At 44.7% G+C, this 26,136-nt stretch overlaps 1 protein-coding gene across 3 annotated transcripts in view; it reads left to right on the plus strand.

Moving 5' to 3' along the window:
- The window catches only part of xirp2b (xin actin binding repeat containing 2b), a 250,156-nt gene that overhangs the window by 1,431 nt on the left and 222,589 nt on the right, over positions 1-26,136 (plus strand). For all 3 annotated transcript variants that reach the window (XM_085986456.1, XM_085986455.1, XM_085986457.1), the window contains exon 2: positions 160-748. In XM_085986456.1, the coding sequence (XP_085842582.1) occupies positions 533-748 (216 nt within the window). In that variant the 5' untranslated portion in view covers positions 160-532. The remainder of the gene's footprint in view (positions 1-159; positions 749-26,136) is intronic.

The raw sequence follows: 26,136 nt of genomic DNA on the forward strand, positions 1-26,136 counted from the left end.
AGTTTTCACATGACCTGGGCTGCTGGATTTAAACAAATTCATGTTTTTGCACAGCTGTGGTTTAGCCACAAATGAGATTCATTTTATAAACACATACTTTCCCTATGATGTTTCAATTGTCTACCATATGTTTAAATTTTTAAATCTTCTGACTTGTAGAAAACTGAGGGGTTGGCAGAATGCCAAATATAGAAGGGTTCACTGAGTCTTTTGAAGAAGAAGTGGGAGTCTTGTGATTCAATTGCATCGTCCTCAAGGAATGTTCTCAGAAGCAAGTCGTATGAGTCTTTACCTCAGTCTGTTTCCAGTAATTTGAAGTTCCTGCTGAACAATTCGTTCGATATCAGGCTTTCAGACAGTACTGAAGAGCCTTTACATCAGCCCTTCACCAGTCAGCCAATGCTTCCATCCCAAGAATATCAGCGACTGTAATACAAGTACCAGAGCTGGAATTTCTGTGGTAATTTTACCGAAGACATCCTGTGTTCAGAGGCACTGCAACTTACCTGCTGAGAATATTATTTCTACAAGAATGGAAAGTGAGTCAGAAACCAGAATGATGGTGAGGGAAACGCAGAGAAAGGACATTTCAGCTTCACCACTATCCACACAAGAAACAGAATCAACCCAAAATGAAATTGTTAAGGAAGATCTACAAGCTGCTCGAAGGATTGAAAGATTTGTTATCCCACTGGATGACCTGAAAATGCTGTTTGAGAAATCAGACACACCAAAGAATAGCAAAAAGGTAATATATTCTTTGTACTTTGAAGGAGTTAGATATATTTCTTAAGGCTAAAGGGATCAAAGGATATGGGGAGAAAGCAGGGACAGGGTACTGAATTTGGATGATCAGCCATGATCTCATTAAATGGCGGAGCAGGCTAGAGGGGCCGAATGGCCTACTCCTGCTCCTATCTTCTATGTTTCTATGTACTGTACCATTTTATTAAGAAAAATTACAGAATATTTAAACTTTTCATTTCACCGAAGTATATTCACAAAAAAAAAATCAGCTAATAATATAAATTGCTTCAGGCTATCTAGAATCTATAAATTTGATAAAAACAAATATCTAGCAATATCCTGATACAAGAGATTGTCACCTGATGTTTTCATGCAATAATATCCAGTCGGTGCAGGTGTGACTGGTACGGTTTCATGGATGGTTGATTAAAATAAACTTTTTTCTCCATGTTGATTTGTTGCTTCTAAAATAATTCTACTAAGTTGGATTGGCATAGTCAGCAACATCCTTCAAAACAAACATTAACACTTATGTCCTTGAGTTAAACTATGATTTTCACATTGCAACTATGCCCAAAGCAGTCTAAATCTGGCCTAAAACTTGCTGTATGTAGCAGCAAATCTCACTGCAATTCAACTGAATGAAAAGTTCAGTAGTGAAGTAACTTTGTTAGAACTAGTCAACTGGAACTGCAAATGCCCCCAAACCTGTTAAATCTGTGAGTTGTTCAAGTAATTAATACTCAGACTTAATCAGTAACAATAAAACAGGTCTTTACTGGTTGGAGGTAGGGACTACACGTAGCTCTTTACTTCATGCCCACAGGCGGGAACTGAGGAGAGATCAGTACCCACAGTACTATTTATACCCCTATGGCCAGGAGTGGTACTGCGTATCACTACGCCCAACAAGTAGTGCAGTCCTGTCCATAGGTTCAAAGTAGCACACATATTACATACACAACATTCCTCCCTTCCTAGCTTTACAGTCATCTCCCCATTTAACATAACGTAATAACATATATACATATATAACTTCAGGTTTACATAACAGAATAACATAGATAACTTCATGTCAAAACAGATCACAGATTCAGTCTCTGCGGAAAACAGTTCACAGATTCAATCTCTGTGGTGGAGTCGGTTCACATTGCTGGAGTGACTCATTCAATAGTCCTTCCATGGATTTAACAGTTTGAACTTCCGAACTGAATTGGCTCCGTTCGGAGGGACCACGTGTGTGATCTGGTAGAGGTGATAATGGTTCAGATGGGTCATCTTCTGTTTTTACTTTTCCTTTTCTGCTTCTTGGAGACTCTCTGGGCTCCATTGTCAGCTGCCACAGCTGCCAGCTGCATGCGCAGTTCCTCCTTCTCTTCCTCCTGTTTCCGTCGTAGAGCCAGCTTCTCCCGATGTTCCGTAGACTTTTGGTGCTCCTCCATGATTTCTGCACTTTGGGAGTCGAAGTTACAAGCTGGGCAGGACAGGACATCGTAATATTCGGTGTCGTTCTGAGCTAGACCAGTGAGAGGGTCGTCTATTTCCTCCATACCCAGCTGGACGTTAGCCAGCTCTTGTTCCAAATCCAGACATCTTTCCTGAAGAGACTTCTTCATGTGTACCTCTGCATCCAGCTTTTTCTGGGCTTTCAGCAAGTCGTTTACTAGTGACCTCATTTGTGATTTTAATACTTCAACTTCCTTTGGAGATTGATTGATCGGACTATGCAATCCCTCTACTGGAGCAGCTGTTTCAGCGGTCTGTTGTTCTACGTTGACGTGAGTCAGCGTACTTTTGGCATCCAAGGGCTGCTCTGTTGCAGTCATCTCAGTCTGTGTTGCCACCTCAGCTCTTCCAATAACCTTTGAGAGCTCCGAACCCCTTTCGTTTGAATATTGAAGTTCGTGTTCAAGTTTTTCCCATTTCAGAGTCCTGTCCTTCAGCATATGCAGGAGTTGGCTGACCGTTAACTCCTCTGACATCAGACGTTTTGTGTGCTCCTGTTCCATTTTCTCCATCAGCTGCTTCTGTTGTCTTTCCAGATTCTCCAACTCTATATCAAAGAACTCTTTCGTTGCATTCAACTCTTGCTCACAACGGCGAAGCATTTGTTCTAATTGCTGTTGTAGTTTGAAATGGAGTTGAGTTCGAGCCCGGTGTCCCTCAGAAATGGGCACATCAGTAGACTTGCCAGACTCAGAATTCACAGTTAAACTATGTTGTTGTTGCTCAGTGGAATTCTGTGCTGAAACTTTGTCTTTTGCACCTGAGTTGGGCTTACCATCATCCGTTCCAGAGTCTGGGCCGACTATCTTCACCGAGTTCTCACTCGTTATTGTTTGTAGGAAATGCCAGTCCATATTCATTTTCCTAATCCACTCCCGTCCTAGTAGTGGAGGACCTCCTTCAGATATCACATATAAGTCCATTATTTGACTGTCTTCGCCCTTGTGGACCACTGCAACCTCTATTTTCCCGATGGGGTACACCCTTTGCCCCGTGTATGTTTCCAATATAATCCCCGTATCCTGTAGGGGAATATGTTGGAATAACTTTCCGTAATCTTTCTTATTTATGACCGTCAATGCCGATCCAGTGTCCAATTCCAGTTTTACTTGGACTCCTTCTATCTGAAGAGTGACCCAAATTGTCTGGAGGTCTGCACCCTTACCAGCGTTGAGTACTCTTAAGCTAGCCAGTTCATTACTGCTAGCGTCTGAATCGGACTCCTGTTCGGTCACCTTGTGTACCTTTGCGTATTTTCCTTGCGGTGACTTCTTGTTGCTGGTCTTCTTCCCTGACCTGCATACTCTAGCTATATGTCCAAGCCTACCACAAGTTCTACATTCTTGGTTTTTAAACCAACACTGGTTCTGATCATGCGTTGTCTTTCCACAACGATAACATTTGCCAGAACTCACACCCAATTTGTGTGCACTGAGCTCCGGTGACCGTAGCTGCATTACTGCCGTGCCTCTCGCTGCGGCTTCGTGTGCTGCTGCCATAGTGACCGCCTTCTCAAGCGTCAGCTCATTCTCCTCGAGCAGTCGCTTTTGTGTATCCTGTTTAAATAAACCACACACAAATTTGTCTCGAAGTGCCTCTGTCAGTCCCGTTCCAAACTGGCAATATTTCGCTAATTTACGCAATTCCAGCAAATATTCAGCATTGCTTTCATGCTGTAGCTGCCTTCTGTCATAAAATTTAAATCGTTCCGCTAGCATCAGCGGCGTGGGGTTTAGATGATCTTTCAGGACAGTAACAATCTCATCGAACGTCTTATCCGCCGGTTCATCTGGTGATAACAGGTGTTTCAATTGCCCGTATGTCTTCGCACCCATTAAATTTAATAATGTTAGAGCTTTATCTTGGTCATGAATTTTATTGGCCTTACAATAATTTTTTACTCTTTCAACATATATGGCCCAATCTTCGAGGTCACTATCAAAGGTGCTAATATTCCCGTGTTTAGGCATTGTAGATTTGCAATTTCTCAGATTTTATTTTCTTTACTTGTTATCAAAGATGGCGGCTTCCCGCTCTTGCCGTCGTCCTCCGCCCACAAAATGGCGGTTTTCCCGCGCTTGGCGGTCTTCACCCGTCCCCCAACGCCGTCTCCCTTCAGCCCCCGAGTGCGGCCCTTATCTTCGCCGCGATCGCCCGAGTGCGGCCCTTATCAGCGGATGCGATCGCTGGATCGCGAAGCGGCTCTTATCAGGAGATGCGATCGCTCTGTTGAAACGCCTCCCGCTCGAAGCGGCTCTCGCGCCCTATTCCTCCAGCTCCCCCAGCCCCGTTCGTGCGGCCAACGCGGTCGACTGCCTGTCGCGTCGCTGCCCGGCTCAGACAACGGCTTACCCACCACCAAGCTGGAGAAGAAGCTGACGGTCGCCGATGGAGGCTCCGAGGTCAGGATGTCTTCCAGTGGGGTGGAGAGGGTGGAAACCTCTCTGCAACGTCCTGGCTGTGGACGAAGCTGCCGTGGAGTGACTGCCGCAGGGTCCGAATCAGACTCGTCGCCAGTGTTAAATCTGTGAGTTGTTCAAGTAATTAATACTCAGACTTAATCAGTAACAATAAAACAGGTCTTTACTGGTTGGAGGTAGGGACTACACGTAGCTCTTTACTTCATGCCCACAGGCGGGAACTGAGGAGAGATCAGTACCCACAGTACTATTTATACCCCTATGGCCAGGAGTGGTACTGCGTATCACTACGCCCAACAAGTAGTGCAGTCCTGTCCATAGGTTCAAAGTAGCACACATATTACATACACAACAAAACCTACCTATTAATGTGAGTGCAAGTCATCACACTAGCAGATTTATGGCTGTGGGTAGATGTACCCAGCTTCCTGCAAACATCAAAGAACCATATGTAGCATGCGCATGTCTGCATAGGGCAGGTATTGCTGACCGGGTGATTGAGGCAGTGTTATTTGATATACTTTAGCTTGCATCAAGCAGCGGAGTACAAAACAGCATAAATGAGCTCCCTTGATGGTGGAGTGGGAAAATTCGATGTCTGGTGTGGTATTGAATCACAAGAGAGCAGGGTTCAATCTTTAGTCTGTGTTGAACTATCTGATCCCAACCAGGGTGGTGGTACGGGCATGACAACTGGTCTCAGGCTACAGAGGGGGGAAATCAACCAGGGTTTCCATTCTTGATCACTGCCCTGTGACCCCTGTTGATGAGGCCTTGTTTGGTATATTGTTGACAATTTCTGAGCATTCTACCTTCATCATTGATATATTAAAGAGGGTTCAAAGAAGAATGATGTTTCTGGAGCTCAGATCTAGCTTATGAAGTGACACTCAGAGTTGAACTTGCTTCCATTAGAGAAAAGTAGAGAGGAGACATGATCCACAGTTTTAAAATGCTAAAAGGAATGAATAATGCAGATATAAATAGATTTTGCAGAGTATGAGCATAGAACTAACACATAAGATTAGAAGACATTTTTTCCCCCATACAGTGACAGCTATGCGGAATAGACTTCCAGTAAAAATTGTTAATGCTGTTTTGATTAACTTCTTTACAACAACAATTTGCACTTGTTTAGCATGTTTAACATTTCAAAATATCTCAAGGTGCTACAAGGAGGGACAGAAAGGGGAAACAAACACCAATCAGGAATTAGATGTAGAACTGGAAGCACATGCAGAGGTAGGGCAAGGGTGAGACCAAGGAGAGATTTGTAAACAAGGACAAGGATTTCAAAATGAATGCATTATGCAATTGGGATCTAGTGAAAGTCATTTAACAGAGGTGAGCAACATTTAATATTGGAAAAATATCCAATTTGGATTGCAGGTGATAAGGACAAGTACAGACAAAAATGATCAAATGCTCTATGATGGTTCCTGCATGTCTGGAACCATGGAAATGTCATGGCAAGAAAGCAGCCAGCCAGGCTGAATAATGTAAGTTGTAAGTTTAGGTAGGTACTGTGGAGTTTTGCCTGATTACCCTTGAGGAGCAGGGAGAAACTTTGAAAGTCCTACCCTCAGGAAATTAAATAAGTTAGTTTCAAATGGCCTTTTCACTTTCTATGTTCTTGTATTACAAGTGAACTTACTATCAATGGATCACAGAGACAGCACTTGCAGTGTCGTTTCTATTGCAGGCTGTCCCTCCCTCCTAGCTGAACTAGGCAGTCACTTTTAGTGGAATTATGGAGGGAAGAGGAAATAAAGATAAGGAAAGGATGTAGTCTTTACTGTACAATCTTACCCAGCAGTCCTACATGGCTCTTACACTGCAGTGTAGTCCAGACAACTGGTGCAAAAGACTATAGTTTGGCTTTCTCTGGCCTCAAGGCCCCACATGCAATTTATTTACAAGAGTTTCATGCTGCTGTAGAAAAACAGACAACAGAAAACACATGTAATTTCACGAATACCGGATACCTAGAGACATGTGGTGTTCATCAAATGCTCTCCTCTCAGCAGAATGTACTTTGCACCAATGTGAATTCAATGATTAGAGGTTAATATTTGGCACTGCAATTACTTTAGCACAGAGGGGAAAATACTACAATTCGCAGGACAGAATTTGTAATGTAAATAAAGCTAATAAGCAACTTTTACTAACATTTGCGAGATATGGGTGGGCAGTAAGCTGCTGGAATTTGAATAAATGCTTTAGAGGTTTACTCTTATACACTTAAAACATGAAAAAGATGCAAATAACTTCAAAGACAATTTTTAAAAAGTTTTTTTTATCTCTTTATTTTATTTCCTCTCAACCTCCTCACCCCTCCCTAAAAAGCTAGTTCCCTACCCCAACATTCTCCTTCAGGAAAGTGCAACAGTCAAAAATGTACTGTCTGGATGTTGATAATGTTACAAAGGACTTGCTGAGACTGGCAAACTTTACTTGCTTCCTAATACAAGTCTGAGCGCAAATGTCAATCTGTCAGTGCTGGAACTGGAATCTGCTTCTTTAATGTTGTAGCTATGCCTGTCACAATTTAAATTTATAAGTGTGACTCATGACTCTTATGAGAAATGTAAAATAAAACCGTTTAAAAAAAAAACTAGCAAACTCCTCTGTGAGAAACATGAAGAGCAACTACTTTCACAGTATTTAAAGGTTATTTATTCTTGGCATATAGTAGACCATTATTGTTTTTATGAGCAATGTGTGCTGACTTTTATTGTTGTTGAATAGCAGGACCTTGTGGAAAAAATGAGTAAATGTGTGTGACTTTTATTGCATCTCAGCCCAGTCTCCCAAGAGAAAAATCAGAATCCATTTCCTGCACTTAATCATTCAGTGTCTACAGTAGCATATATGGACTGCATTAGCAATGCCAAGGTCAACAGTTCCAACGTGCGTAGTTTCAATGTTATACAGTCTCTTGATAAACAGCAGGAAATCAGTTAGAAAAATACAAAAATTTTCTTCATTATACTTTTTAATTTTAGGAATACAAAAAGTTAACGTTTGCCTAGATTCCAGTTCAGGCCAGTTTTCAGTGGGTGAGATTTGGTGTCAGTTCAAAACTCACCTACTGCAGGAAAGAAAAAGAGGCCCGGGGTAATTTAACTCCTGGACCTCATTTAAATACCGTTGGCCGACTTTGGGAGGTGGCATAAAGTTGCACGGCCCCGAAGCCGCCTGCTAAGTCCTGCTCCTTCTGTCCCCACAAAGAAAGTTACAAAAAAAAATTAAACTTACCTTTTTGGGTCTCTTCTGGCGCCGATCAGATTTTTTTTTACTGCATTGATTGGCAGGAACCTCACTGTGCTTCCCACTCCGGCCAGCTAGTAAAATTTGCTGTCAGGTCCCAAAGACATTATTGGGCCCCGACATGCATGTGTTAAAAAGAACCCCTCTGGCTTTGGGCCGGTCTCCTTACTGCCTGCTCCGAAGAACAAGTAAAAAAATCACGGCAGGTCAGTTCCCGGTGGCTCCAGGGCCAGTAAGTGACCTGGGTGATTTTAATTGCTTTCCGGGTAGGGTTAAAATTGCTCCCGTGAAACTATTTTGCAGCATATAATAAATCAAAGAGCATTGTAACTGCTCTAAACGTCTGGTGGCAAATTTCACATTAGATTAATTTAATCACCATTCTCATGTGTAAGATGATATCTGGCAACCAAATATGCAATGAAATTTTATAGGTTAGGCCTTTAAACATGTAAATCCATTTGTTCAACACTGCGAAGAAATACATCAATGTTTCTGTAGGAAAATGGAAAAGCATTGCTTATACTATAATGGAAAGTATCACATAACAAATATTTAAATGTTCAACACTGTGGCATGAAATGTATACTTCATGTCCTTTAGAATACAAAGCACCTGGCTTTGGTCATTGCTAATAATTTACCAGTAACTGCTGGTAGATTTCCACTATTTTTGTTTGCACATTCAGTCCTTCATAACCTTTTGCCTCTGCCAAAATTAAACTCCAGTTGGTTGTACAGCAGTGCTGATTCCTTTGCTGTTTGGTTGCTGGCTTTATTTGCATGTTGTTTTTACTGTAACTGAAATTATCAGTCTTGGGGGGTTGCTAATTTATTGTTTTGCCACCAAGATGCTAACTAGTTAAATAGATGACACACAGAAAGTGGCTTTCCTGTGTTTGCTAATTTTAATGAAAAAGTAGATGTGAGGTCAAAGTGCCAGCAGATGATTCATTTGTGTTTAATCCTACTCGAAAAATTCCTATCACCCCCTCCAAAAAAAGGGAGTACAAAAGCTGACAACAAATGAGAACAAATTGGATTTTTACTTAAGATATTGCAAATTAATCATTAACCTATACAGTACCACAATTTAAAAATGTATTATTTACGCTCAGCCTGACCTGTGTTAGAGGGCTCAAAAAGGAGAAGATTTGGAAGTATCACCACAGCAGTGAGACATGAATGGTACAGGGAAGGTTTCTGCCCAAGATATATTAATGGATATATCATGGCAGTGTAGCAAGAAAAGGCAGTACAGGAGCACAGGGGCACACAACTTGCAGCAGATACTAACTCATGTACTGCTGAATTGGAACAGAGTCAGCTAATTCTCATGGCTGAGGACCATTGGATGAGGAGACTGAGGCTCACAACAAAAACTGTGACTGAGGTGTTCCATGTGGCCAATAAAGACCCGAAGGGACAGTCAAGCATCTGCTTTGCCATGTCAGTGGCAGCAAAGTACATTGTTCCCTCAAATATTATACAACAGGGCCTTCTAAGTCCAAAACCGACTCCTTTGAAACTATTCCCACTAAACTGGTATCCAACCAACTTCCCTTTTAGCTGACACTGTAAATGGTTCTTTCTCCGAAGGCACTGACCTCTCCATTTCAAAACAACTGTCATCACTCCCCTCATCAAAAAACCCACTATCCTTACAAACTACTGTTCCATCTCCAACATCTCTTTCCTCTCCAAAGTCGTTGAACGTGTTGTCGCTTTCAAAATCCGTGCCCAGCTTTCCTGCAACCCCATGTTTGCACCTCCAAGCAGGTTTCTGACCCTGCCACAGCGCCTGAAATAGCCCTAATAACATCACAAAAGATATCCTCTGTAGCTGTGATCATTTTCTCTCCTAGCCCGCCTGAAACATTTTTTAAAAATGTATTCATTCATGGGATGTGGGCATCGCTTGCAGGGTCATTATTTATTGCCCATCCCCAATTGCCCTCGAGAAGGTGGTGGTGAGCCGTCTTCTTGAACCGCTGCAGTCTGTGTGGTGAAGGTACTCCCACAGTGCTGTTAGCAGGGAATTCCAGGATTTTGGCCCAGCAACAATGCAGGAATGGCGATATATTTCCAAGTCAGGATGGTGTGTGACTTGGAGGGGAATTTGCAGGTGGTGGTGTTCCCATGCGCCTGCTGCCCTTGTCCTTCTAGGTGGTAGAAATTCTGGGATTGGGAGGTACTGTTGATTGCCTTGGTGAGTTTCTGCAATGCATCTTGTAGATGGTACACACTGCAGCCATGGTGCACTGGTGGTGGAGGGAGTGAATGTTTAAGGTGGTGGATGTAAGAACATAAGAACATAAGAAATAGGAGCAGGAGTAGGCCAATCGGCCCCTCGAGCCTGCTCCACCATTCAATAAGATCATGGCTGATCTGATCCTAACCGCCAATCTACTATCACAGAACCATCTCCTGAATCTAACAGAATTAGACACACGAAATAGGAGCAGGATCAGGCTACATGGCCCCTGGGCCCGCTCCGCTACCCACAGGGCCGTGACCGATCCGAACCTAGACTCATGTCCAAATTCCTGCCCGCTCCCCGTAACCCTTAATTCCCTTTACTTCTAGGAAACTGTCTATTTCTGTTTTAAATTTATGTAATGATGTAGCTTCTACAGCTTTTTGGGGCAGCATATTCCATGGACCTACCACCCTCTGAGTGAAGTAGTTCCTCCTCATCTCAGTTTTGAAAGAGCAGCCAAACAATGGAGAGCTTTACTCCTAATCCCCATTAACTTCAATTTTACGAGAGCTCCTTGATGCCACACTCAGTCAAATGCTGCCTTGATGTCAAGGGCTGTCACTCTCACCTCACCTCTGGAATTCAGCTCTTTGTCCATGTTTGGACTAAGTTTGGAATGCGGACTGTGTTAGATCCGTGGTTCAGTGGATAAATAATTACACGGATGCTGTACATAAACAAACAACAGGTCTTTACTGGAGGAGGGTCATCTCTAGACTGGGTGCAGAGGCATGCGCACAGCTTATGGTGTGGTTACTGCCGGTACTACAGTATACAGGAGCTGTAAAAAGTAGTTCTGACTTAAAGCACATACACTACAATTCCTCCCTTTTTAGATTAATATCCCCTTAATATTCAAATAACAATTACATTTTTACATGTACATTCAATAACAAAAGTCCATTTATAGATTCAGTCTTTGGGGCGGCTTCCTGACCCTTTCGGGATAGCGCCTTTCCGGAGGTTCTTGTTCTTGGTGCAGAGGCGATTCTGACCCCCTTTCATCGGGTAGTTCATCGGGTTCCACTGCTACTGGGTCTGAAGTAGATACTACCGGTATGTCGGGTTCATCCCCAGGTACTCGAGACATGGGGTTGACGCATTCCTGTGATGCTAAGATCTGATCGACGTGGCGTCTCACAATGTTCTCCCCGACATCCACTGTGTACATTAATGGCCCCTGCCTTGTACATATTGTTCCGGGTTGCCACTTCTCTGTTCGATAGTCCCGGGCCAAGACTGGTTGCCTTACATTGAAGCTCCTTGTCGGCTTCTCGTTGATGTGCTGGAATTGTTTGTCCTCAACATTTCTTCACACATTTGGTCTGAGCAAGTCCAGACGAGATCTCAACCTTCGGTTAAAGAACATCATGGCCGGGGTCTGGTCGGTAACTGCATGTGTCGCGTTTCGGTAGGCTAATAAGAAATTGTCCATCTTATGCTGTAGTGGAATTTCCTCGTCGCACATGGCCTTTATCGCCTTCTTAATGGTTTGTACGAACCTCTCAGCCAATCCATTGGTGGCTGGATGATACGGGGCGGATGTGTAATGCCTTACCCCATTCCTTTTCATGAATTTTTGGAACTCATCGGACACAAACTGTGGTCCATTATCAGAGCAGATCTGCTCTGGCAACCCGTTTCTGGCAAATATGGTCCGTAGAACTGCAATCGTTTTCTCTGTAGTGGTTGAAGACATCTTTATCACCTCAGGCCACTTTGAATGAGCATCCACTGCAATGAAGAACATTGAGTCCATGAATGGACCAGCAAAATCAATGTGCACCCGTTGCCATGGAGAGGAGGGCCACTCCCATGGGTGTAGAGGGGCATGTGGTGGTGCATTTTGGACCTTCTGGCATACTAAGCAGCTCTTAGTTAGGTCTTCGATTTGTTGATCGATTCCCGGCCACCACACATAAGCCCTAGCTAGGCTTTTCATTTTCACTCCCCCCAGATGACCTTCATGTAGCTCATTTAGCACTCTCTCCCTTAACTTGGGTGGAATCACCACTCTGGATCCACACATCACTGTCCTCTGGCATACTGACAGCTGTTTTCTTCTGGATGAGAATGCTGGCAACAGTGAGTCGCCATGTGTTGGCCATCCCCTCACCGTCAATTCATATACCCGTGACAGCATCGGATCATTGCGGGTCTCCTTCTCTATATCCGTGTTTGTTACTGGCAATCGCTCAATTATCGACAAATAAAATATCTCGATAGGGTCCACTGCTGGTGCTTCCTCCACAGTAGGCAGTGGCAGGTGCGATAGCCCATCAGCGTTCCCATGCTGTCTCGTGCCTTTATATTCTATTTCATATTGATTCGCCCCTAGAAACAGGGACCATCTTTGTAACTGCTGTGCAGTCATTACTGGCACGCCCTTCTTAGGATTAAAGATGGAGACAAGTGGTTGGTGGTCAGTCAGCAAGGTGAACTTCTGTCCATGCAGATAGTGATTGAATTTTTTTACTCCCCATACTAGGCTGAGGGCCTCCCTGTCAATCTGGGCGTAGTTGCGCTCGGCTGAGGTTAGTGACCGAGACGCAAAGGCTATTGGCCTCTCCAAACCGTCCGGGAATTTGTGCGACAGCACCGCTCCAATGCCATAGGGTGATGCATCACATGCCAAATGAATTGGTAGTGCTGGGTTGAAATGGGCCAACACCTCTTTTGATGTGATCAATTCTTTACACTTCTGGAAAGCTTGTCTACGTTCGTCATCCCACTTCCATGGTACCCCTGTTTGCAGTAGGGTGTTCAGCAGGTGTAATACCGTAGACAAATTTGGTAAGAACTTGTGGTAATAGTTTACCAGCCCGAGGAACGACCTCAGTTGTGACACATTTTCCGGTGCTGGAGCCTTGACTACTGCCTCAATCTTGTCAGGGGACTTATGTAACCCCTCTTCATCGATGACGTGGTCGCAATACGAGATCTGTTTCTGGAAAAACTTGCACTTGTGGCGATTAGCTCGTAGCCCATATTCCTTTAATCTGGCGAGCACCTTCTCCAAGTTAGCGAGGTGATCACCGTCATTTTCGCCCATGACCAAGATGTCGTCCAAATAACACTTGGTCCCTGGAATCCCTTGCAGGACCTGGTCCATTGCCCTTTGCCAGATAGCCGGAGCCGAGGTTACTCCAAACACCAGCCGGTTGTATTGATAGAGACCTTTATGGGTGTTGATCGTAAGGTAATGTTTCGAAGCTTCTACTACCTCCATTTGCAAGTACGCCTGGGCTAGATCAATTTTGGCGAAGCGTTTACCACCAGATAGCGAGGCGAAAATACCCTCAATTCATGGAAGCGGATATTGCACCGTGTGAAGGACTGGGTTCACTGTCACTTTAAAATCCCCACAGATGCGGACCTTCTTTGGTTCCCCAGGTGTATTACTCAACGACCTCTTCATTACAGGGACGATGGGTGTAGCCCACTCGCTCCAGGCCACTTTGGACAGTACTCCTGAATGTTCCAACCCTTCCAGCTCTGCTTCAACCGCTGGTCTGATCGCATAAGGCACTGGTCTGGCCTTCAGAAACTTTGGGCTTGCATTATCCTCTATTTTAATTGTTGCTGTTATTCCTTTTAGTGTTCCTAGTCCCTCCTGGAACACTTCTTTTGCGTCAGTTAGCATTTTTGACAGTCGTCCAGGTGTGACGTCGTCATCCTTTTTGGCCTCAACCTTCAGTGCCTGTATGGAATGCCAATCTAAATGTATCTTCCGGATCCACTCACGTCCTAGCAGTGGTGGTCCTCCATTTGGCAATACATATATATCCATTTTAGGTATTTCCTGACCTTTATATGTCACTTTCACCCTTATTTTTCCTTTGGGGTAGACTTTTTGCCCCGTATACGTCTTCAAGACAATCTCTGTAGCTTTCAAGGGTATGTGTGAAAATAGCCGCTTGTAGTCTCTTTGATTTATGACTGTTAGAGCTGACCCTGTGTCCAATTCCATTTCCACTTGGACTCCGTCTATCTTGAGTGTAACCCAGATAGTCTGGTGATCCTCTATTTCGGTTACATTATGTAGTTTCAGACAACCCAGCTCCTTGCTTCCGGAGTCTGTGTCACTTTTCTGTTCGTCTGAACCACTGTCCATCACCTGGTGTACCTTTTTGTACTTCTCCTGTGGAGATTTCTTACTGTTGGTTTTCTTCCCAGACCTGCAGACTCTTGCTATGTGTCCTGCTTTCCCACACTGCCTGCACATTTGGTCCTTGAACCAACAATCTTTCTGGTCATGTGTTGTTCTGCCACAGCGATAGCACTTCCCTGTTCCATAGGTCATTTCGTTGGTGCCGTATTCTTGCGGTTTCCGTTGTATCTCTGCAGTGCCCCTTGCGGCTGCTTCGTGTGATACTGCCATATTGAAAGCTTTGTCCAGTGTAAGGTCCTTTTTTGATAGAAACCGTTTCTGGGTTCCTTCACTTTGTAGCCCACACACAAACTTGTCCCTTAACGTGTCTGCTAGTCCCGCTCCAAACTGGCAGTATTTCGATAGCTTGCGCAGTTCCGTTAGGTACTCAGCATTGCTTTCATCTGTGTGTTGGTTCCTTTTATGGAACTTAAATCGTTCTACTATCAGCAGCGGTGTGGGGCTTAAGTGGTCCTGTAGGATTTCTACTATGCTTCCAAAATCCTTGTTTACCGGCTTCTCTGGGGTTATTAGATTTCGCAGTAACCCATAAGTTTTTGCACCCATGGAATTTAACAGAACCAGTGCTTTATTAGCATCTGGCACTTCATTCGCCCTGCAGTACACCTCAATACGTTCCACATATGTCGCCCAATCTTCGACTTCATTGTCGAACGTAGAGATACTGCCACTCTTCGGCATCCTTGGTTGTGCGTTAACTATCCCCAATGGCGCCTCCCGCGCTTCCCCTTCTTCTCCGCTGGCACAAAATGGCGTCTCTCACGCTTTCCTTCCTTCCCGCGCTCGCCCGTCTTCTCCGCTGCGGCTTCGCAAAATGGCATCTCCCGCGCTCTTCCTTCTTCTCCGCGGCTCAATGGCGCCTCCCGCGCTCTCCCTGCTTCTCCGCGGCTCAATGACGCCTCCCGCGCTCTCCCTGCTTCTCCGCGGCTCAATGGCATCTCCCCTTGCTTCGCCCCGCGGACCCTGATCAGCCCGTGATCCCTGGCTGTGCTCTGCGCGTTCTTCTCTTGATATTTGTCGACGCCGCTCAGTCTAGAACCTGGCTGTTTCTTACCTTCTCTCTCTCCGGTTTGCAGTATTTTTCCTCGACGCCGCTCGGTGATCAATCCCCGGCTGTGCCCTGCTCTCTTCACCCTCTTTCTTACCCCGTCGACGCTGCCCGGCTCTCTCTCTCTGCCGTCGGTCGGCTCCAGCCGCCGCTGCTCGGGAAGGGTCTGCTCTGGACCTGTCGTCGGTCTCTTACTGCTCGTTGTGGCTGGGGAACCAAGCCCAGCTCTCCACAGCCTCCCCAGCGAAGTTGGATCTCTGCCTGACTGCTAGGCGGTTGCTCGCGGTTGACGCCCGTGTTCCTGGACTTGACTATTTTTTTTTATGTTGCAGTTAGATTCGCATCAACACTCGTCGCCACTGTTAGATCCGTGGTTCAGTGGATAAATAATTACACGGATGCTGTACATAAACAAACAACAGGTCTTTACTGGAGGAGGGTCATCTCTAGACTGGGGTACAGAGGCATGTGCACAGCTTATATACCGGTGTGGTTACTGCCGGTACTACAGTATACAGGAGCTGTAAAAAGTAGTTCTGACTTAAAGCACATACACTACAGTCTGGAGCCAAGTGGTCCTGGCGGAACCCAAACTGAGCAGGTGATTGGTGAGTAAGTGGCGGTTGATAGCACTGTCAACCACACCTTCCATCACTTTGCTGATGATTGAGAGTAGGCTGATGGGGTGGTAATTGGCCGGATTGGATTTGTCCTGCTTTTTGTGGACAGAACATACTTGGGCAATGTTTCACTTTGCCGGGTAGATGCCAGTGTTGTAGCTGTATTGGAACAGCTAGTTCTGGAGCACAGGCTTTCAGCACTGCAGCTGGGATAATTTGGGGCTCATAGCATTTGCTGTATCCAGTGTGCTCAGCCATTTCTTGATCACCTGGGGTGAATTGAATTGGCTGAAGATTGGTATCTGTGAAGATGGAGACTTCAGGATGAGGCCGAGCTGAATCATCCACTCAGCACTTATGGCTGAAGATGGTTGCGAATGCTTCAGCCTTGTCACGTGCTGGGCTCCTCCATCATTGAGGATGGGGATGTTCAAGGAGCCTCCTTCTCTTAGTTGTTTAATTGTGCACCACCATTCATGACTGGCTGTGGCAGGATTGCAGTGCTTTGATCTGATCCGTTGATTGTGGGATTGCTTAGCCCTGTCCATAGCATGCTGCTTCCACTTTTTAGCATGCATGTAGTCCTGTGTTGTAGCTTCACCAGGTTGGCACCTCATTTTCAGGTATGCCTGGTGCTGCTCCTGGCATGCTCTCTACACTCCTCATTGAACCAGGGTTGGTTGCCTGGCTTGATGGTAATGGTAGAGTGAAGGATATCCCTGGCCACGAGGTTACAGATTGTGGTGGAATACAATTCTGCTGTAGATGGACCACAGCGCCTTATGGATGCCCACTTTTGAGCTGCTAGATCTGTTCTGAATCTATTCCATTTAGCACGGTGGTAGTGCCACACAATATGATGGAGGGTTTCCTCAGTGTGAAGACGGGACTTTGTCTCCATAAGGACTGTGCGGTGGTCATTCCTACCAATACTGTCATGGGCAGATACATCTGTGACAGGTAGATCGGTGAGGATGAGGTCGTGCAGATTTTTCCATTGTGTTGGTTCTCTCACTACCTGCCGTAAGTCCAATCTAGCAGCTATATCCTTCAGGACTTGGCCAGCTCAGTCAGTAGTGGTGCTACTGAGCCACTCTTGTTGATGGACACTGAAGTCCCCCACCCAGAGTACATTCTGTGCCCTGGTTACCCTCAGTGCTGCTTTGAAGTGGTGTTCAACATGGAGGAGTACTGATTCATTAGCTGAGGGAGCACAGTAGGCAGTGATCAGCAGAAGGTTTCCTTGCCCATATTTGACTTGGTGCCACAAGACTTCATGGGGTCACTCCCTCCCGACTGTATAGCACTGTGCCGCCACCTCTGGTGGGTCTGTCCTGCTGGTGAGACAGGATATACCCAGGGATGGTGATGGAGGAGATTGGGACATTGGCTGAAAGATATGATTCTGAGTATGACTATGTCAGGCTGTTGCTTGGCTAGTCTGTGGGGCAGCTCTTCCAAGTGTGGCACATCCCCAGGTGATAGTGCACTTTGCAGGGTTGACTCTTCTGGGTGTGTCTTTGTCGTGTCCGAATCTGAAGCTTAGGTTGATGCCAGATGGTCCATCCAGTTTTATGCTTATTATACTTTCTTGTAGCAGTTTGATACAATGGTATGGCTTTATAGGCCATTTCAGAGGGCAGTTAAGAGTCAACCACATTGCCATGGGTCTGGAGTCACATATAGGCCAGCAGGTTTCCTTCCCTAAAGGACATTAGTTGGGCTCTTATGACAATCCAATAGCTTTAACTAACTAAATTCAAAAACTGCCATGGTGGGATTTGAACTCACGTCTTTTGTTTATTAGTCCAGGCCTCTGGATTATTAGTCCAGTAACATAACTACTATAACCACATAACCACTATGCTACCGTACCCACCAGAGCATCATCCTTAACAGCTTCTCTTCCCGTCTTTGCACTGTTATCTCTGGGGACCCCCAAATATCTATCCTTGACCTCCTCCTCTTGCTCCTCTGTGTCAGCTGTGACTCAGTTGGTAGCAGCCTTTGCTCAGAGTCAGAAGGTTGTGGGTTCAAGTCCTGGGTGTCCTTGTACATGAGTCACTGAAAGTGAATGTGCAGCAAACCATTAGGAAGGCAAATGGTATGCTGGCCTTCATTACAAGAGGATTTGAGTAAAGAAATCTTACTCCAATTATATAGGGCCTTGGTGAGACCACACCTGGAGTACTGTGTACAATTTTGGTCTCCTTACCTAAGGAAGGATATACTTGCCATAGAGGGAGTGCAACAAAGGTTTTCGAGATTGATTCCTGGGATGGCAGGACTGTCGTATGAGAAGAGATTGAGTAAACTAGGCCTGTATTCTCTTGAATTCAGAAGAATGAGAGGGGATCTCATTGAAGCATACAAAATTATTACAGGGCTTGATAGGATGGATGCTGGAAGAATATTTCCCTTGGCTGGGGAGTCTAGAACCAGGGGCCACAGCCTCAGGATAAAGGGTAGGCCATTCAGGACCGAGATGAGAAGAAATTTCTTCACACAGAGGGTGGTGAATCTTTGGAATTCTCTACCCCAGAGGGCTGTGGAGGCTCAGTCATTGGGTATATTCAAAACAGAAGTCGATAGATTTCTGACTAGTAAAGGCATCAAAGGATATGACGATAGGGCCGGTGAATGGAGTTGAGGCAGAAGATCAGCCCTGATCTCATTGAATGGCGGAGCAGGCTCGAAGGGCCGAATGGCCTACTCCTGCTTCTATTTCTTATGTTCTTATGTCCCACTCCAGAGCCTTGAGTGCAAAAATCTAGGCTGACACTCCAGTGCAGTACTGAGGGAGTGCTGCACTGTTGGAGGTACCGTCCTTTGGATCAGACATTAAACCGAGGTCCTGTCTGTTCTCTCAGGTGGACGTAAAACATCCTATGGCACTATTTCAAAAAAGAGCAGGGGCGTTATCCTTGGTGTCCTAGCCAATATTTATCCCTCAATCAATATCACTAAAACAGATTATTAGGTCATTATCACATTGCTGTTTGTGGGAGCTTGCTGTGCGCAAATTGGCTGCCGCGTTTCCTACATTACAACAGTGATTACACTTGTTTTGGGTTTTGGCTGTAAAGCTTTGGGACATCCAGTGGTCATGCAAGGCGCTATAAATGCATCCAGCTGTACCTCTGTTGCTCCTGCTTTGACCCCTCCACTGCCTCTGCATTGGCCGACTGCTTGTCTGACATCCATTCTCGGATTAGCCGCAACTTCCTCCAATTAATTATTAGGAAGACTGAAGCCATCGTCTTCGGCCTCCACCACAAACCCTTGCTATCAATTCTACCCCCCTTCCCCAGCCACTGTCTCAGGCTGATCCAGACTGTTTACAACCTTGGTGTCCTATTTGAGCAGCTACTTATGTCCACCTCTGCCCGTGCCACCTCTGCCCATGCCTCAGTCAATCTGCTGCTGAAACTCATCTATTCCTTTGTCACCTCCACACTGAACTATTCCAATGCTCTCCTGGTCAGTCTCTCATCTTCTATGCTCTGTAAACGATAGCTCAACAAAAACTTTGCTGCCCGTATCCCCTCCCCATCTCTGTAACCGCGTCCATCCCTCAAACCCACCCCACCCAATCTCTCCATTCCTCTGACTCTGTCCTCTTGTCCACCCCTCCTCTTCACCCCCTCCATTGGCGGCCGTGCCTTCAGCCGTCTAAGCACCATACTCTGGAATTCCCTCCACAAACCACTCCTCCTCTCGCTCATCCTTTAAAACTGTCCTTAAAACCGACCTCTTCTCCCCTCCTAATATCTCCTTCTCTAACACAGCATCTATTTTTGCTTGATTACACCTCTGTTAAACTCCTTGGAACATTTTTCTAATGTTAAAGGCATTTTATAAATGCAAGTTGTTTTTGTTCTTATTGTTATTGTTGCTAGACTATGATATTATATACGATATATTAAAAGTGAACTAATTTTATTCAGTCATACAGTCCGAGTGGCTGATTTTAATTTTATGTGCACAACGGGCTGTCAGTGGCCAGAGTGTGCCCACCACTCACCCGTTCTTACCGTGAGTCCCAAACTATTTTTAAACACTCTGATCTCATTTGCATGTTGCTGGCAAGCTGCGGGCACCAAACATGTACTCCAAGGCAGTTTGCCAGTTCGGGAGGGTAGAAGATTGTTCAGAGCTGGTCGACAGTTGTAGTCTGGGGTCGAGCTCCTCCTGGCCCCACAAGAATAAAAGTTAAAAAAAGCTTTGGCCGATTTTTGAGCGGATACCATTGGTCCTTTTAAAAGGTCCACTGGTTAGGCTGCTCAATGCTGGCATAAATGGATTGAGGAATGGCCATTTGTAGCTCAAAATTGCATTCAGGGTCCTATGTACATCATGGATCCCCAATTAGTCTATTACAAGCCTAAAACAGGACTGTACCAAAAATGGCAGCAGCCAGAGCCAGGCGGAGGTTCGTAAAATCAGCCCTATTTTAAATCTGTCATATTTGCCCTTTATGTGACATGTTGATTGTAGACATGACCTATTATTAAGTGTTCCCCCAGCTGAGGGAGTAGTGCTGGTGGATGGCTGCATAGCCAACTGGCAAGCTGTAGGGAATTGAGAAGGCCTGCTACCTTTAGCCACAACTTACCCTGTGGAGCTCCGGTACCAGAAATCTCTCTTGCTGTATTCTCCGTAGGCTCATTGCTTTTGGAAGTGGTACATGCTCCCTTATTCAGGGCTACAACTGCCACTAGCACGAGTGTTAAACAACTGCACCTTTGCTGATCCATGCATAGCACCTGCTTTGTACTTGCACTTACATTTTCACTAAAATTAAAGAACTGCAGAAAACAAACCCACAGATAGCTAAAATGAAAAAATATTTAATTGCCCAATGTTAGACACTGCTTCAAACATACCTCTTTGGCCAAGCTTTGATTACCTGTCCCAATATCTCCTTCTTTGGCTTGGTTTAAAAAAATTCTGATTACCGTTCTGTGAAATGCCTTGGGATGTTTTACTATGTTAAAGGCTCTGTATAAATTCAAGTTGTTGTAGTTAATGGCCCTTATTTGGACTACTAGTTTTTAACCAAAAAAAGTTAAAGAAGAAAGAAAAGTGATATTATTTCCTTGTAGTTGTTGGCTTGATAAACTCAATAACCATCATCAAATAAAGTTCATTAGAAAAGGTTTGCATGGTAGGGATGAGTGCTGAAACAAATTCTTGTTAAATTGCATATATGCAATTTGATGAGGTTTTCTAACTACTTGGGGTAACTGTACAGTAAAAAGGAGAGTGGCGTCTAATGCTTAGTTTCGATGTAGTGAATTAACTGAAAAATTCTGAATAAACCCAATATATTTTGTTACAGAAGAGAAAATGGTTTTATTTTTAAAATTACTTGGAACAGAATGTTTCATTGATTCTATAGGTGACTGAAAGAAGCACTGTGGTTCTTAAACATTGTATTTAAGTGCCTTCCCCTCCAGCAGGGCAGTGTGTCCCTGGAACTGACTATTATTTGAACTCGAGCTTATATGCTGGTAAACAATCAATGTTTAAGCCATCAATTATCCCAAATGGTAGCAAGGAGGTCACATTAAGTACTCTATATGTGTAATAGAAACTGCAAGTAAACCACATGACTGTGCTTAGATAATCTGTTTATGCATGGAAGTTTCCAATGAACACATTCAACTTTGGACAAACTACTTGGCACTAAAATAATAGCTCTGCATATATTAACAGCTGTATTTTTTTTCCTTCTTCTATCATTGTGGAATTCTTAATACCACAAGATTTCCACCATTACTTTTGACCATACAGGCAATGAATTTCAAAGTAACATGTTTACTATACTGCAAAAAGAGCATAAAAGGGCTTTATCTCAATCTACTTATATTTTTTGCAATTGTGATTCCCAAATGTATTTAATAATGCGATGAATTGTTAATATGTGTGGCCATTACTGCTGCACACTCTTATGTTCAAGTTGGTTAATTCTATTGGCCCTTGCTTAATAACAAAGCCAAATCACATTTCTGTACTAGGATGCATAATTAAATACATTCCATTCAGTTGTAAATAAAATATATGTGATAAATCCAATAAAAGACTACGGCCTAGAAATTCACTAGCCTTAGCGCCGCTTTTGAGGCGCTAGAGGGACTAGCGCCAGAGTTATGGCCAGTTGAAAAATTCCCTGGGGCCCTAAAGCGGCGTTGCACCGGTAGCGCTGCGCCGGCACCGATGACGTCATCGGTGTGCACAGCATCCCGGTTGCCATGCCGACGGGCCCCAGCGCCGAAATTCAGTTGCGGCCGCCTCGCCCGTGGCAGCCGCAACTAAGACTCTGGCAACAGAGTCCAACATGTGTTTGCGCCGGCGCATTAAAGGCCCCGCGGCGGCCGGCCGCTTTCCCGCCGGCCGCCTGCCCGCAGCTCCCTCCCCGGACTTCTCCCCCCCGCCCCCCCCCCGGAACAGATGCAAGCCCGGCACTTGTCCGAGGTGCCGGGCTCATTTTTAAACAGATTTGCGCGGGCCGCGGCCGGGTGCAGGCAGCTCCTCCTTAACGGAAGGAGGAGGCCTGCACTTCCCCAGCCTGCCGCACTGCATCGGGTGCCGCAGCGCCGGAATTGCGGCGCTAAACGACAGTTAGCGCCCTTTTCCAGGCGCTAAGACCCTTCAGTAGCGCCGGCAGCCGTTTGGGCGCGGCGCTACTGAATTTTTGGCGCGCGCAGGGGGACTTAGCGCCGGCACTAACTTCCGGCGCTAAAGCCCTGGCTAAGCCAAAACCCAATTTCTAGGCCTACAAGTATCTGAAAAACACCATTATGCATTTTTGTTTGGGCACACCATCAGCTCTCAGATTATTTACTTGATACTTTGCTGGCTTACAATACTATGTTTAAAATTCTTGTAATAATAGTTATACAGTTTTTCAGGGTATCATTTAGCACTAAATTCAGAACATGATGCCAGAAAATAGGTATACATAACCTAACTGTTTTGTACAATTAAAAGAAAAAAAATTGCACTTATATAGCACCTTTCATGACCTCAGGATGCCCCAAAGTGCTTCACAGCCAATGAAGCACTTTTGAAGTATAGTCATTGTAATGTAGGAAACATGGCAGCCAATTTGCGTACAGCAAAGTCCCGCAAACAGCAATGAAATAATGACCAAATAATCTGTTTTTAACGATGTTAGTTGAGGGATACATATTGGACAGGACACCAGGAGAACTCCCCTGCTCTTCTTCGAATAGTACCAGGGCATCTTTTACGTCTACCCGAGAAGACAGACGGGGCCTCGGTTTAATGTCTCCTCCAAAAGACTCCCTCAGTACTGCACTGAAGTGCCAGCCTAGATTACATGCTCAAGTCTCTGGAGTGGGACTTGAATCCATGACTTTCTGACGGCGAGGTGGGAGTACTACTGTGGTGTATGTGCCTTTAAGAGCAATTATGGTGTATGTGCCTTTAAGAGCCCCAGGTGTGCGTAATGCCGGTAATTGCCACTTGGGCTATATAAGCCTGTGTATTGTGTATATCCTTTAGAAACCCCCCCCAGACTTGGTTAGTAAATACCTATGAACCAAAAAAAAAAGAACGAGTCTCCAACAGTGAATAAACAGAAACCACAGTAAAACAGCGTTGTTATCGGTAGCAGTGGCGGGAAAGCGCGGGAAGCGCCATATCGTTGCTACAAAGAAAAAAAAGCGCGGGAAGCGCCATATCTTTTTTGAAATGCTTAAATCTGGTAATATTGAGGCTTTTGATGGCGAAATAGAAGATTGGACCACATACGTGGAAAGAGTAGGTTTATTGCACTGCAAATGGAATAACAGATGAAAAAAAAGCTTCAGTACTTCTGAACTTAATGGGCGCGAAGACATACGGGCTGTTACGAAATTTAATCACTCCAGCCAAACCAAAGGACAAGACTTTTAAAGAAATTGTTGATACCCTGCAGGAGCATTTAAACCCAACACTGCTGCTGATAGCGGAACGATTCAAGTTCTTCAAGAGAAATCAACACAAGAATGAAAGGAACGCTGATTACCTAACCGAATTAAGAAAGCTATCAAAGTATTGCCAATTCGGAGCAGGACTATCGGATTATCTTCGAGACAAATTTGTTTGCGGTCTCTTAAGTGAAGGAACACAAAAAAGACTGCTTTCTGAAAAAGATTTAACATTGGACAAAGCTTTCAGTATGGCTGTATCATACGAAGCAGCAGCAAAAGGAGCTGCAGAGATACAACAAGAGACACAGGACTTCGGCACCCATAAAATGACACAGGAGTTCGGAAGATGTTATCGCTGCGGCAGATCCACCCATAACCAGAGGGACTGCTGGTTCAAGGGCAAAGCATGCAGGCAATGCAGAAAGATTGGACACATTGCACGGGTATGCCAATCTGGACAAAATAAATCCACTGACAGAAAACAAAAAATCAATAAAGAAAAGTACAGGAAGGTACAAATGATGGCGGACAGTAGCTCCGAAGACCAGAATAGCGATAGCGACTCCGGAAACAAGAGACTAAGCTGTCTCAAATTACATAATGTACTTGCCAAAGAGGATTACCAAACCATTTGGGTTACCCTCACAATAGCAGGGTCCCCAGTTAAAATGGAGCTAGATACAGGATCAGCACTAACCGTAATAAATCGACGAGATTACGAGAGGCTATTTTCGCATATACCTCTAAAAGACACATCCATTATCTTAAAAACATATACGGGGCAGAAAGTATACCCCAAAGGAAAAATAAGGGTGCCTGTGGTATACAACGGCAAAGAAATACAAAAGTTGTATTTATATATTCTACAAGATGGTGGTCCACCGTTGTTGGGACGTGAATGGATAAGGAAGATACGTTTAGACTGGCACTCCATTCAGGCACTGACGGTGACCAGTAAGGAAAAAAACAATGATGACATCATACCTGAACGATTAAAAGACATCTTGGCCAACGCCAAAGAAGTGTTTCAAGAGAAACTAGGAACCTTGAAAGGCATCACCGCCTCAATAAAAGTGGAAGATACAGCAATTCCAAAATTTTTTAAGGCAAGACCGGTGCCATACGCAATACGTCCGGCAGTCGAGGCAGAGCTGAAGAATTTGGAAAAGGCAGGCATATTATCCAAAATAGATTGGAGCGAATGGGCAACACCCATCGTTCCAGTCATGGAAAAAACATTGAAAAATAACTCTGAGGAACAGAAATTTTTTTTGCATCTGTGGGGACTTTAAGGTGACTGTAAACCCGGTCCTTCACACGGTACAGTATCCTCTTCCGAGGATAGAAGATATTTTCGCCTCACTATCCGGAGGGAAACGTTTCACAAAAATTGACTTGGCACAGGCATATCTACAGATGGAGGTTGAGGAGACCTCTAAAAAGTATCTCACAATAAACACACACAAAGGCCTGTACCAGTACAATCGACTGGTTTTTGGAATAGCATCAGCTCCAGCTATCTGGCAAAGAGCTATGGAGCAAGTCCTGCAAGGGATTCCGGGGACTCAATGCTACCTAGACGACATCCTTATAACAGGAAAAAACGACAACGAGCACCTTGCCAATTTGGAGCAGGTGCTCACTAGGCTGAAAAAACGGGGCCTACGAGCAAATCGCCCCAAGTGCGAATTTTTCCAAAATCAGATATCATATTGTGGCCACATAATTAATAAGGAAGGGTTGCATAAGTCACCTGAAAAAATTGAAGCAGTTATAAAAGCCCCAGCACCTGAAAATGTTTCACAATTAAGGTCATTCCTGGGATTAATAAATTACTATCATAAATTTTTACCGAACTTATCAACTATTCTACACCCTCTTAATGATCTTCGACAGACAGGAGTGATTTGGAAATGGAACGAAGACTGTAAACGTGCCTTCCATAAATGTAAAGACTTAATCACATCCGAGAAAATTTTGGCTCATTACAGCCCATCACTACCAATCAGACTGGCGTGCGATGCATCCCCTTACGGCATAGGAGCGGTATTGTCCCATAGATTCCCTGATGGCTCGGAACGGCCGATAGCTTTTGCGTCACGCTCATTGAACTCAGCTGAGCGTAACTATGCCCAGATAGACAGGGAAGCACTCA

Source organism: Somniosus microcephalus, chromosome 4, assembly GCF_052327205.1.
Source record: "Somniosus microcephalus isolate GS21.2 chromosome 4, FLI_Smic_1.0, whole genome shotgun sequence".
Taxonomy (NCBI): domain Eukaryota; kingdom Metazoa; phylum Chordata; class Chondrichthyes; order Squaliformes; family Somniosidae; genus Somniosus; species Somniosus microcephalus.